At 36.4% G+C, this 12,701-nt stretch overlaps 1 protein-coding gene and 2 long non-coding RNA genes across 3 annotated transcripts; 1 reads left to right on the top strand and 2 right to left on the bottom strand.

The window, feature by feature from the left end:
- The first annotated feature begins 996 nt into the window (after positions 1-996).
- On the top strand, positions 997-2,749 carry LOC140010378 (uncharacterized). Its single transcript, XR_011817660.1, has 2 exons — positions 997-2,296; positions 2,378-2,749. It is a non-coding gene; the product is annotated as an uncharacterized lncRNA (long non-coding RNA).
- A 679-nt stretch (positions 2,750-3,428) lies between these two features.
- LOC113698380 (proline dehydrogenase 2, mitochondrial-like) lies at positions 3,429-5,850 on the bottom strand. Its single transcript, XM_027218188.2, has 4 exons — positions 5,189-5,850; positions 4,300-4,945; positions 3,972-4,212; positions 3,429-3,888 (listed from the first exon to the last, which is right to left on the bottom strand). Exons 1-4 carry the CDS (start codon positions 5,762-5,764, stop codon positions 3,834-3,836), a joined length of 1,518 nt encoding a protein of 505 aa, XP_027073989.2. The 5' UTR covers positions 5,765-5,850; the 3' UTR covers positions 3,429-3,833.
- Positions 5,851-9,880: 4,030 nt separating this feature from the next.
- On the bottom strand, positions 9,881-12,686 carry LOC140010753 (uncharacterized). Its single transcript, XR_011817864.1, has 3 exons — positions 12,127-12,686; positions 10,935-10,992; positions 9,881-10,339 (listed from the first exon to the last, which is right to left on the bottom strand). It is a non-coding gene; the product is annotated as an uncharacterized lncRNA (long non-coding RNA).
- Between the last annotated feature and the right edge of the window lie 15 nt (positions 12,687-12,701).

Raw genomic sequence — 12,701 nt, forward strand, 5'->3', positions numbered from 1 at the left:
ATGATTTTAATTTTAGCAAATGATAGCTTGAAAATAAAAGAAACGTAAAATTAGATTTCAGAATCTTTTACTTAAACTGGTTCTATATGACTTTGTACTCTTATTCTTTTTTATTGCCCATAATGATAGATAATATAATTAGAGTTTGAGATGATTGCTAGGCATGGAACTGGACATATCATTACTATTTGGGTAAAAGATTTAATAATATTTTGCCAATTTGACTAGCTAAAACGATTGCAGCTTCAAAGGAATGCATTTGGTGGTGGAAGTTAGCATTGAGGCTTTTAGCTTAGAGTGTCACTCGACAAAATTTTATTAGAAAAATTCTGTTTTGATTAAGAAGACATATTTGCAATCAAATAAATTGTTGGATTTGAATTTGCATATGTAGATTTAGAAACATGGCAATTCATGTTTTTATTTAAACTTGCTATATATATTCTATAACTATTTGGTTAGATAATATTTTCATCTATTTGTAATGCTATTAAGCATGATTTAAATGGATAGATTAACACACTCTTTCTCTCAAAAAAAAAAAAAGAAAAATATGCAAGTTTGTATGTTTTTTTTTATTGATTTTGAAGATTGTGACAGGTTTTGGTGGCTTTCTATATTTTTTCTAATTATTAAAATGTTAGAAACATTATGACTACTTTTTATTTAATTACAACTAAAACTATACTGCTATTAACCGATAATGCACTCATAATGGATTTGCTTTCTTTTCTTTCTTGGTATCATTACGTACATATAATATTGGTTAAAAATTCTTTGTCCAAATCACAATAAATTGGGGTTAACTTTATAGATGGAATTTCTTTTCACAGCAAATTTTAATTGTTTTTATACTTAATTTTTTTTCTATATTTCTATTCATTATGTAATAAAACATTTGTTATTATGTACCTCTAGTATATATATGTGCAAGGCACCTCTAGTATATATATATATATATATATATATATATATATATATATATGTAAACACACACACACACACTTTGCTCCTTTAGCCTGGTAAATGTCTTTTTGAAGACTGCCTAGTAAATGTTAAGAAAGATATAATCTGCAACTATTTATCATTAATTGAACCAGTAAGAAAGATATAATGTAAATATAATACTCAAAATTAACATACTTTATACCAAAATATTTATTGATAAAAATACTATATATTTCTATGGCAAGGGAAGGTGTTACTATAAAAAAAAAATAGGTGGAGGAGGAAGGTGTTACGATGGCAGAGGCAAAAGAGGGGAGTGAGAAAGATGGGCAATGACAGTGAGAGAGTAAGAAAACCAGAGAGCATGATGAGAAAAAAAGGTGGGGAGAATACTAAGATAGGAAAAATACTTTGTTGCTATTTGAATGGGATGGTGGAACAAAAGCCCCTGATTAACCCAATAATAGCAATTTCATGAATTTAGATCTTCTATTGTGATAGATTAATTGTATGATTGTAAGCCACCCTTGATTCCAAAACATTGGTTGTTCGTAGTGCTAAATTACACCTAAACCCACTCCAATATTTTGGAATGAAAAAAAAAAAAAAAAAAGTGAAGTGATATTTGCACTTCCAAATTAGCTTCTAGCACTTATTGAAAGGATATTATTTAGTGAGTAGATTGGAGTGCGGGTGGTTAAAATAAGAGTGCAAATATCAATTCTCCAAAAGAATAGTAGTTTATTAAAGATTATCGAGATTTAATAAAAAAAAATATTATTTGCACTCCCCTGTTTTTAATCACATTTTCAACATAAAATAAATGTTGGGAGTATAAATAATAAAAAATAGAGGAAATAATAATAATAATAATATTTCGCTTTTAGCAGTTACTATCATTAATTGAGCATTCCCATTCCTTACCCCGTATCCTCCGACCATACGGCAGGCGCCAGAATATGGTCGTTGTCAACATTGGCAACTGATTCCTTTAGTGGGCCTTCCATTCGATTCGCACAGATTCTTTCGGTAAGAATTTGTTGTTAATAAAAGGGAAAAAACCCGTGAATCTCTGAAATTGGAAGGATACGGTCCAGGAGCAGACAAAAGTGCTGGTGCTTTGGGCCAACCATTTGTATGTATTAGCTCATGGGCTCTTCACGCCTGAAAACGACGTGCGCTTTTCCCCCCAAACATTTCCAGGATGGATCTTTTTGCGTCTTGTGAAAATGCCAACATCAGTGCCCACCTAATCGGATGCCCGGTCCCCGCCGCTTCACTTTTCTTCCCATGTTCGTTGGAATCCTGGGCGCAGCGCGGCAGGATCTTCGATGCCGTGCCTCCCTAAGTACGGAAACTCACCTTTTTTTTCCCGTCAATTGTCATCGTCTAACTTACTCTTATTTTTATTTTAACCTATTTTGAAAAGGTAATTCGACAGAATTACGGAAAATCGACTGAAATTGAGAGGATCACGTACACTCACCGGCAAAGTGCCTTTTGGCGACTTCTTGTGAGCCCAGCAGCCATTGAACACTTCAAAGATGAGAGACGGAAATAGTAGTGATACTACGGGTTGAAAGTTCTTCATGCAACACGGCATGCTCCAACTTGGTCTTGGACCGCGGAAGGAGGACTCAGACTCATCGTCAAGGAATTTCTCTTCTTTAGATGCGTGCAACTTGTTTTTTTTTTTACATTTTTATCCTTCCTCACGTCCTTTTCGACGACAAGAATGCCTCTAAAAACCCTCCTTGACCAACAATCCCTAAGGCAATTCACACGACCACATGATCAACAATCGCAGCAACTCTTCCATAATCACCAAGCAATGCAGGTGAACCAATGACTACTTGACCAACAATTGAGACAATTCCACAGCGAATTCTAGGGTAAGACATGATCAAACTGCATTTCACGCAAACTTGCAAATGGAAATTTATGCCACTAATAATACCACCCTACTAGATAAAGTCATTCGAGAATGAGTTAATTCACACTCCCTTCATTCTCAATCCCCGCCTAGTTTGTTTGGATAGCCAAATAATGGTCAAAAATTTCTTGCTTATATCACAAATACAATTTCCAATACACTTTTTTATCTTTTCAATTATTTTTTTATCTCACATACATCACATCATAAAAAGTGTTAGTGATTATTTCAAATAATAATATTTCAAATAATCTCCTATCCAAACACCGACTCAACTGTGCTCCTCCGTTCCAAATTCACGCCTAATACAAATATTTGATTCAATGGTACGAGCTATCGATGCGTCACAGGTTGTGAAGATAGAACTGAGAGGTGTGGATATAGCCTCTCCTATACAATGGGAGTGTTTGGATACAAAACTTATCCCAAATAATATTTCGCTTGTATCATATACATATTTTTCAATCCACCTTTTTATATTCCCAATCACCTTTTTAGCTCACATACATTACATCACAAAAAGTGCTACAGTAATTATTTCAAATAATACCCTATCCAAATAATATTTCAAATTATTATTTTTGGACATCAGCAAAGCTGATTGGTGAATACCAATTGAGAAAGGCTACTAAATATTTTACAAAATACTACTCTATTATTTCAACAACAAAAGGTGAGCCTAATGTACATTGCACAAAGCAACAACTACATGATGACCAAGAACCTACTAGTTGCTAATCAATCTTCATTTTTTTGCTTTTGTATGTACATTTGCAACAGTCGTTCAACATTGGATTTGCAGCCTTATTTTTCTGCACGTTGGGTATGTACTCATTATGTCCGCCTGCAAGTTGCTCTTTCTTCTTGTTATTCAATGAAATGATGGTATACATGACTTGTTGCTTCGGTCCCTCAAAACCAGTCTTCAACTCGATTCCATAGCCTGGTGATTTTAGTAACCTTGTTCCTCAGTGAAGAAGGACTTCAGTCTCCGGTTCAGCTCTTTCCTGTGAATTGAAGGAAAATATGTCAAATGGAGCATCTATTTAGAAGGGACAAAACCACTCAAGCCAATTTTACGCATCTATACCTCATCAAAAGTCGGTCCATATTCGAGGTAGATAAGAGACCTCTGTTTTCTTCAGCTCTTCTAAGGAGGTAGGGCATAATCTGCTCTACAGGTCCAAATGGCAAGTACTTGCTGACTCGAAATCCTGCATTTTTCAATCCAAAAGATAGCGTCTCTGCCATTGCATAAAGTTGAGCGAATTGGAGCTTCCGGTTATCCTTTCCGATTCCCAACTCTGTTGCCTTAACCGCTGCAAATTTCCCTGTTCATCATCAAAAGCACAAAAATTACTCGTAGAATGGTATTGTGATTGAGTTCCTCAAACGTTATCATATTTCAGATTCTCTACCTGATTCAACATTGTGTGTTGCAAGAACTACGGCGCCGGATCCACTAGCAACCTCTTCAAGCAGAAACTCTGCGCAGCTATTATAGCTTGCATGCGTTTCTTGGATATTGTTTTGAATAGGAGACTCCGCTCCCAGAGAAGCTGCTATTCCTCGTTCGCTCGACATATAAGCACCCCTCACCAACTTAAACCCCACCGGCACTCCAGCTTTATCTGCTGCTTTCTTTGCCTTTACCAACCTATCTTTTGCATCTTTTAGGTAAGCTTGAATTGTTCCGAAAAGTAGAGGTTCATCATCTCTATGATACAGGGCAGCCGAGGAGTACGTCAAGTAATCAATTGCTGGTTGCAGGGCAGTGTCCTCTGCATCAATTAGTAGTGGAACGTTGGCTTCCATACCCTTTTCACAAATCTTGAATAATCTTTCATGAGTCAAGAGGAGATTTCGCTCTTCCTCTGGGGACAAAGGCTCTGGCTTTTTTGGGGTATGATAAAAGGGGCTTGAATCTGAGAAAATTGGAAAACAATTAAGCTTCCAGGGGAGATGGAAAGCACTATCCCTGTATTCCCATCTCAGCAAATCGCTTACTCTTCTAAGCAAACTAGGGGGACAAATTGCACTAATCTTCACTACAACAAAGCTAACCTGTTCCAGAAAAAATCCAACATTTTCAAGCACTTTGCTAATTTTTCAGATATAGCACATGCATAATGTATACAAGCACAAGAGAAGAAAAGTGCGTTACTGTTTTTTTTTTTTTTTTTGAGAGGAGAGGGGGGGGGGGGGGGTAGGGGTGTGGAGGGGGAAGGTTTTGGGGCGTGCATGGAAACCAATGACCGGAAGAGGGGGAAAAGGTAAAAGAAAAGGAGATTGATGCAAGCAGCTTACAGAGGACGGTGGCAGAGAGCTTGAGTATTCAACTGTCTTGATAAACTCCATCGTATTCTGATCGCAGGATTCATAGTCCACAGCATTTTCCAGACCGTAATCCAACATCCCTTGCAATCCGGCAGGATCCCATAGCCTGGTGATGGTCCTACCTGCCTCCTCCAAATTTTTACCGGCACAGAAATGATCATAAAAAGTATGTTTTACAGCTTCCGATATAACCTGCTTCAAGATAGGCGTTTCCATAAGCCTGGAATTCATGACCCACAGGCCCATATCCACCATGGGGTCAACTGCAGCCATTTCCAGGGTGATCAACGATTTCAACAGCCTTGGGGTGGAAACCGTTGAGAATAATCCCTTGACGTCTTGAAAGTCAACGATGCTGTCTCTAGAAGATTGAGTTGGGGTGACGGTGGGATTGATGGAGAAGTTGGCCTCACTGTCGGCTCTTTCCACTAGATTTAAAGGAGAAACGGCAGCAGCGATCGGGGATGGAGCAGAGCTAAAACGCCAGAGGAGAAAATATGGGAGGTTTTGGAGAAGCTTGGGGCACGCGACACCACGAGTGGCCATGCCCAAGGCTAACGGCGAAGTAATTGCGGTCTGTTACTGCGGTTGTTGGCAAGCCTTCGGTCTTTCTTCACGTATGGGGTGGTTGTTGTGTTACTCATGTACATATATAGACATAGATACACGCGGAGCAGAATACAACAAAACCATTACGTTACTTATTACAGGATCCTTCGTGGCCCCCCGTACTTGTGTGGGTCAGAATCGGCGCAATTGATGGTCAAATGATTTTGTGAGTCGCGCCGAATTTTAGTTCGCGGTAATGAATACGTTGGATACAGTCATCCAAGGCGAATTAACGGTTGGGGGGGAGGGAGGAGGGTCTGGCGAAAGGAGGTACGTCACGTCAAGACGAAATCAGGATGGTACTGCATAGTCATTTCCCAGTCATGTCTTACTGGAATCCGACTCAGCCCATGCTCACGTCCCCCTGGACGCCAGCCAGCTGTTCTCCGCTAACTCCTTGCTTCCGCTTCTTCTTTCTTTCATGAGGCCTCGTTTCCCGCTGTTTTTTTCTTAATACCAAGTGGCAACTTCTTCTGGTGCAGAGGATTAATCAGACTGAGATTTGGTCGACTTACTTACTTTATGCCTGGTTTGGATTGAATTTTTTTTTTAAGAAATTTATTGTAATAATTTAATATATATAAAATAAAAAATATGTTTACAAAAAAAAATAACAATTTTTTAAAAAAAATTACAGTCCAAACAACGCCTTAATACTATAAATTTTATCGTCACCGCTTATATCTTTAATGAAAATTAGTTTTCGCATGGTTATACTAGACTGTAGTAATAACTCCAACAGAAGAAATCGCACCCCTAAATTACAATACGAGCCCCGTAGGTAGTCCGACTCATTTTGTGTCTTATAGTTATCAGCATGTCTTGTAATGGATTCGTGTATATTATCTCACCGTGTATCTTTAAAATAAGATTGTACATAGTCTAAAGAATTAGTCTGACCAAAAGGTTGATACGTCCTAGGTTAAAAAAAAAAAAAAATTACAATACAAGGTAGCTCTTGGCCAACTAGAATGAACGAGTATTGCCGAATTAAAATTCCAGATTTACCCTTGACCCAGATGGGGAGTTATCGTGTATACTAGTACAAAATTAAGTACTCCAGAAAATTTTTCCCAACCGTGGGTGAGTGTAGCAAATCCAATTTAACATGTGATATGTATGAGTTCCTCCTAACTAGAGGTGTCAAAATGGGTGACTTGGGCGGATTTGGGTTGGATAAAATGGGTAATGGGTATAAGTGAGTCAACTCATTTATACCCATTTAATTAGATGGGTATAAATGGGTAAGTCAAAAAATGAATTGGGTAACCCAATTACCCATTTATAACTCATTTATTTTAACTTTTTGCAAACTCATTTAAATTCATTTTTGCAAACTAAGTTATCAATTTATACCACTCTTTGTACCCATCATTAGTTTTAAATATTTACTTATAATGTTTAATAAACTTAATTACCAATTTTTTTCATTTATACTCTATGTCACAAAATTACCTATTATTTAATAATTGAATAATACGAATATAAAAATTTGAATTAAGTACTATAAAAATTAATATAAAAACTTATTCCAAAAATTTTGAACCCCTAACATTTTTTTCATATATAAATTTAAAATTTCATTTTATAAAGATAAGAAAATAGGCTAAAATTTATCATAAATTGGTAATGCTAAAAAATGAGCAAGTTAACAAAATTAAGAAAAAATAAAATAATAAGATAAAAAAACAAATAATAATAATAATAATAATAATAATAATAATAATGTTAACATCATGACAAAATGAAAAATTTGAAAAAAAAAATGTAGGGGAAAAGAAGAGACTTGGGGGGAAGAGAATTTTAAATGGGTTAATTGGGTTTGATGGGTTACCCAATAATACCCATTTAATAAATGGGTATTATTGGGTAACCCATTTATACCCATATACAAAAATTTAAGATACCCATACCCATCTATTCATGGGCGGGTATGGATAAATCTAATTAAGTGGGTTGATTTGCCACCTCTACTCCTAACGTACCTTGGGAAGCGGCTGCGTCAGGTTTGCATGTTGCAGGCCAGGGCCCAGGGAGTTGGGTCAATTGAAGTTTTTTAATTAAATTTAAAAATACAGAAAATCAAGAAAGTTAAACACCAAATATAATTTGGTAATAAAAATATTACGCATTGATTTTTCTGTGTTACTCAGGTCTTAATCTTAATACTCTTTTTCTACCTATAAATAGAGATACCCTTGCATTCAACTGCATCATCTTTTCAACTCAGTATATTCCATGCGTGGATCCTTATACCATATTCATTACTTTTTAAGATATGCAAATATGAGATTCTGATTTGTAATCGTTCTCATTTATTGTAGTACTACTTGACGGGGCCTCACGCGTGAGCCTGCCCGTGTATTGTACTTTCATTGTATGCACTGTGTATAATACTTGTTGGACCGAATTCTGGGAGTTTGGACGGAATTTGTAACGGTAATTAAAGAGGACATTAGAGATAGTAGGTGATGAAAAAGGGAAAAATCGAAACTAAAATTATTCAGTTCTACGTCTAGTTCATATAATTATGCCAAAACAAACCAGTGATGCGAATTGTGATTTAGACATCATTTCCTACAATAGATGAGACTAATATAAAGGTCCTTTTTTTTCCTACTATAGTGAGCTGGTTTATCGTTGTTCCCCCTGGATGCAGGGTAATGAGCGTTATTTCTTCGCTCTACTGTTAGCAATGTCCAGAAAATTGGTTGGTTTTTTCTTTTTAATACAAGGATGATATTTGTATAATCTAATTTTTTTTTCAGAAACGATAACTATTGTATAATCTATATATTCTAGACTACAGGAGAGAGAGCCTAAAAAAACTGTGTTTGAAACTAACAGATCCACAATTCTTACTACACCAAAAAAGTGATTTGGCACAATTTTTAAATTTTTTTTGCTATATGTGAGATTTGAGCCCTCATTTATAATACAATGAGGGATTTAAGACCCTTCTTTGTGGCCACTAGCCAAGTTCAATGGTTCTAATCTATTGTATTATACTAGCATTATTGGTGATGTGTAAGAATTTGAACCATGATCTACCAAGCAGAAGGAACCTGACAACAAAGCACTGCTGCACTGCACCATTAGTATTTGGATCCCAATTGTCGAGAAATTAATGGGTTAAAATGACAAAAAAAAAAAACCAATAACTCGTACTGTGTTAGCACTTAGCACTCCTCGTTTAGGGGCAGGATAGTAAAACGTCACGAGATAACAAATCCTAGCCGAGTATCCAAAATGACAAAAAAGTCAATAACTCGTACTGGGCTAGCATTTCTCGTTAGGGATGGCAATTAGTGAGGGTGACCGCGGACTCTCACCTCATGGGAGGCTACTGAGGGGTGGGCGGGAGGGGGGCTAATTTTTTCCCAGTATACCCCTGTCCCAAACCCCATCCGCCACCTACTAAAAAAAATAAATATATATGTATATAATTATATGTAATATTTAATTTAATTAGTTACAAACTTATGATAATGATATTATTAGTTATATGGATTATACAATATATATAATATAATTGATATTATCAATTATACTAATAATTATATATGTCTACTAATAGAAACTATTAAATAGTTATACTAAATTTACTAATACATTTATACTAAATTTATAATTACACTTAATCCAATAAAACTTTTTTTTTTCAAAAAAAAGGGTACAAGCACAATAATGAATTAGTGATTGTATTTATGTCAAAAGCGAAAATTTGACTATTTTAGTTGTATTTATTTCATCATGTTTGATAGTATTCAAATAACTTTTTTTTAATTATTTTTATGAGTTTCAATTGTGAAATTACAATGAATAATAATTTGGTGATATGTTGATATTTTAGTATTTGATTATTTGTTAAAATTTAATTATAATAAAATTACATAATAAATTTTTATTAACTCTGCAGTGTGTAACGACCCCATTTTCCCCTAAGGCGAACCAGAGGGGTCAACGGGCCGCCTGCCCAACTCTCGCCAGGACTCCGTCAATCACTACAGTTCTCCAAAAATTACAATATAAATCTCAAATATATACATCAAATTCTCCAAGAATTACCTATCACAAACGCCGCGGAATGTACACGTACGTCCATTCAAGTCCAATAATTTATTACAAACCATATCCACAAGCTATTACATAAGAGGCAATCCAAATTCAAACCGTACAAGGTGTAATTCCATCCATTCCAATTTCCCCTAACCCAACAATTACACAAACGATTCCAAATCTAAACTAGACAAATTACAAGCCATCCAGGTGCACAGATAACGTAATACAGCTCTTCCTTTGTTCGAAACCGGTACTCGCATAAACACATCAAACACATAATGTAGTTTGTCCAAGACTTGATAATGACATATATATACATGAGAAAGGTTCAATTGTACACTTCAAAAGTACTTGAATTCATTTACATCAAAATTTCAAGTTTCGAGGAGCAACTCAAAACTAGCTACATACTAGCTCAACTCATTTCAAAACTTGAGTCCAACAGTGTCCCTGTAAGGAAAACAAAACAACGGGGGTGAGCTTGCGCTTGTGAGGTACCAAATGCACAAATACATGATACGGCCAAATAACATATATGCATAAGTGCCTTCATTCAAACATCCATTTATAAAAGGATACATTCGGCCCTCAAGGGCCGTTTCCGATGTCCATACTTGATCGTACTCGTTGACACTCCGTCAACCATTGAGGATAACCAAAAACCGTAGACACCACTTCGCACCAATTCCTTCCACCATTCACCCCCTATTCGGGCCCGCACACCTCATAGTTTCAAAAGGTAATACTCGAGTATACCACAAGGTCGAGGAGATAACACTCCACTCGCCTATCAGAGACCCGAAGGCTCGTTAACGAATCGCCCAAGCCCTTGCCGGCTCGACTCAAATAACGGTCCAAGGGAATGAGCTCAGTTTTCACAGAAATAATAGGGCATTGCCCTAACAAATATCAAATCACATATTCATGAAATTTCACAGTCCAATAGTAACAATAGTGCAAGCAAGTGGTCAAGAGCGGTAAAGTACACCCTCGACCTATGCAAGTCATATAACAAGTACATTGAACCATTTAATGATACACTCACCAAGCACGGCTCACGAAGCTTATCCGGCAAACCTCATTATCTTGATCAAGTTGAAATCCTAAAACCAAATATCAAGTCAAGCAAAGGAAATTTCTAACATTAACAAGCTTCTATTGCCTTTTGGCATTTTAATCACAAGTAAAGCTATACCTATCCGATTGAAACAAATCTTATGGCGTTACAAAGCTAAAACATATGTCAACATTTCTTATGAAGATTTCCAAGGCCAAATCACACATTTTCAGGATCAAATATCGAAATCTCGAAGAGGGCAGAAAACTGTCCGTAAAATAGGGTCTATGAACAGTCAAGGGTATTTCAGTCAATTCACAAGCTACAGTACTCCAATCACTCTGAAATTTTGCAGGTAACTAGCTAACTCATATATCTACAAGTTTCATGTTTTGAGCAAGAGCCGAATCAGTCTTTAACATGGTCAAATGTACAGTACGAAAACAGGGCAGAAATAATACAACAAAAGCTGAAATTACACTTCCAAGCCAATCTTTGCAAATAACCATCACTAACCACAATTAAGGGCTAGAAATCCTCACTTAACATGAGACTAGCCTATACTAGTCATGTACATGCCAAAACAAGGATGAATGAACTTAAACAAAGCTTAGAAATGTCACCATTTTGGACTCTTAACAACCCAACATCCAATTTACAAGAATTTCCATAAATTTAATCAAGATCACACAACTTCAAATCAATCATATACTCTCCAAAAATGGGACAGCATTACCCCTTAATTTAACACATTTCCAACCTACCATTCAATACCAAATATATATCAATTCAACTCCAATTGTACATACAATTTATAGACTAGTAAATATACTCAATTAGGGCCACAATGACCCTCAAGCAAGCCAATTAGAAGCTTATAAGCCAACTATTAGAATTTTCCCCAAATCGAAACCCTAGAAACCGGAATTCACACCACAAGCGTAAATTTTCCGCAATTGATCACCATTAACGTATAAGAGCTTCCATTAACACCATTTAAACCACTAATCCAAGTCCAATCCAAGACTTTCATATAAAATCATAAAAATATCCAATAAATCAGAAAATCACCATAATTTCCATAAACCCATGAAATACTCCATAACACAACACATTTAAACATCACAAACCCTAAATTAACCAATTTTAGAACCAAAAGGAACTTGTTTAAGCAACTTACCACAAATTCAAGAAGCTAACACCTTAGAGCCTTCCCTCCACAATCAATCCATCTAAAAGCTTTAAACCACCTTTGAGAGCACTTGTGTGAAATATTTGGCAAAACCACCGATTAAAACTCAAGATTCAAAGAAGGAAATCAAAGGGAAGAAATGGAGTTTTTCTTTTCTTGTTTTCTCTCCAAGACAGCCAGGCAAGGAGGGTGCAAAATGACGAGCAAACACAGCCAAAACAAGATATTTATCAAGCACAAAAGCTGGTCAAAAGTGGCTGCCGGACATGACACGTCACAATCCGGCCGGAATCTGGCCGGATTCAAGGCAGAATCGAAACCAATTTTTTTCAAAATTGCAAGGCAATCCGGCCATCTATCCGGCCAGAAACTGGCCGGATTTCCGGCCGGATTTGGCCCTTGCCATTTTTCGAAACTTTTCTTTTCTTGTCCGAGTTGAAAAACTGTGCTACTCCGCTCGTCCAACAAAAATATCCATAAAATGAAAACCCTACTTTTCGGGGCGTCACACAGTGGAAGCGGGGCGAGGGAGGGATCTAGTGCTCCAACCCTATGCCGTTGCC

Source organism: Coffea arabica, chromosome 7c (assembly GCF_036785885.1).
Source record: "Coffea arabica cultivar ET-39 chromosome 7c, Coffea Arabica ET-39 HiFi, whole genome shotgun sequence".
Lineage (NCBI taxonomy): Eukaryota > Viridiplantae > Streptophyta > Magnoliopsida > Gentianales > Rubiaceae > Coffea > Coffea arabica.

What these genes read in the sequence shown, in the direction of transcription:
- LOC113698380 (XM_027218188.2), bottom strand. Translation starts at nt 5,764, where the DNA reads ATGGCCACTCGTGGTGTCGCGTGCCCCAAGCTTCTCCAAAACCTCCCA. An exon ending in AACACACAATGTTGAATCAG is followed by an intron (nt 4,213 to 4,299) that starts GTAGAGAATCTG and finishes GATGATGAACAG; the next exon opens with GGAAATTTGCAGCGGTTAAG. An exon ending in ATGGACCGACTTTTGATGAG is followed by an intron (nt 3,889 to 3,971) that starts GTATAGATGCGT and finishes TTCAATTCACAG; the next exon opens with GAAAGAGCTGAACCGGAGAC.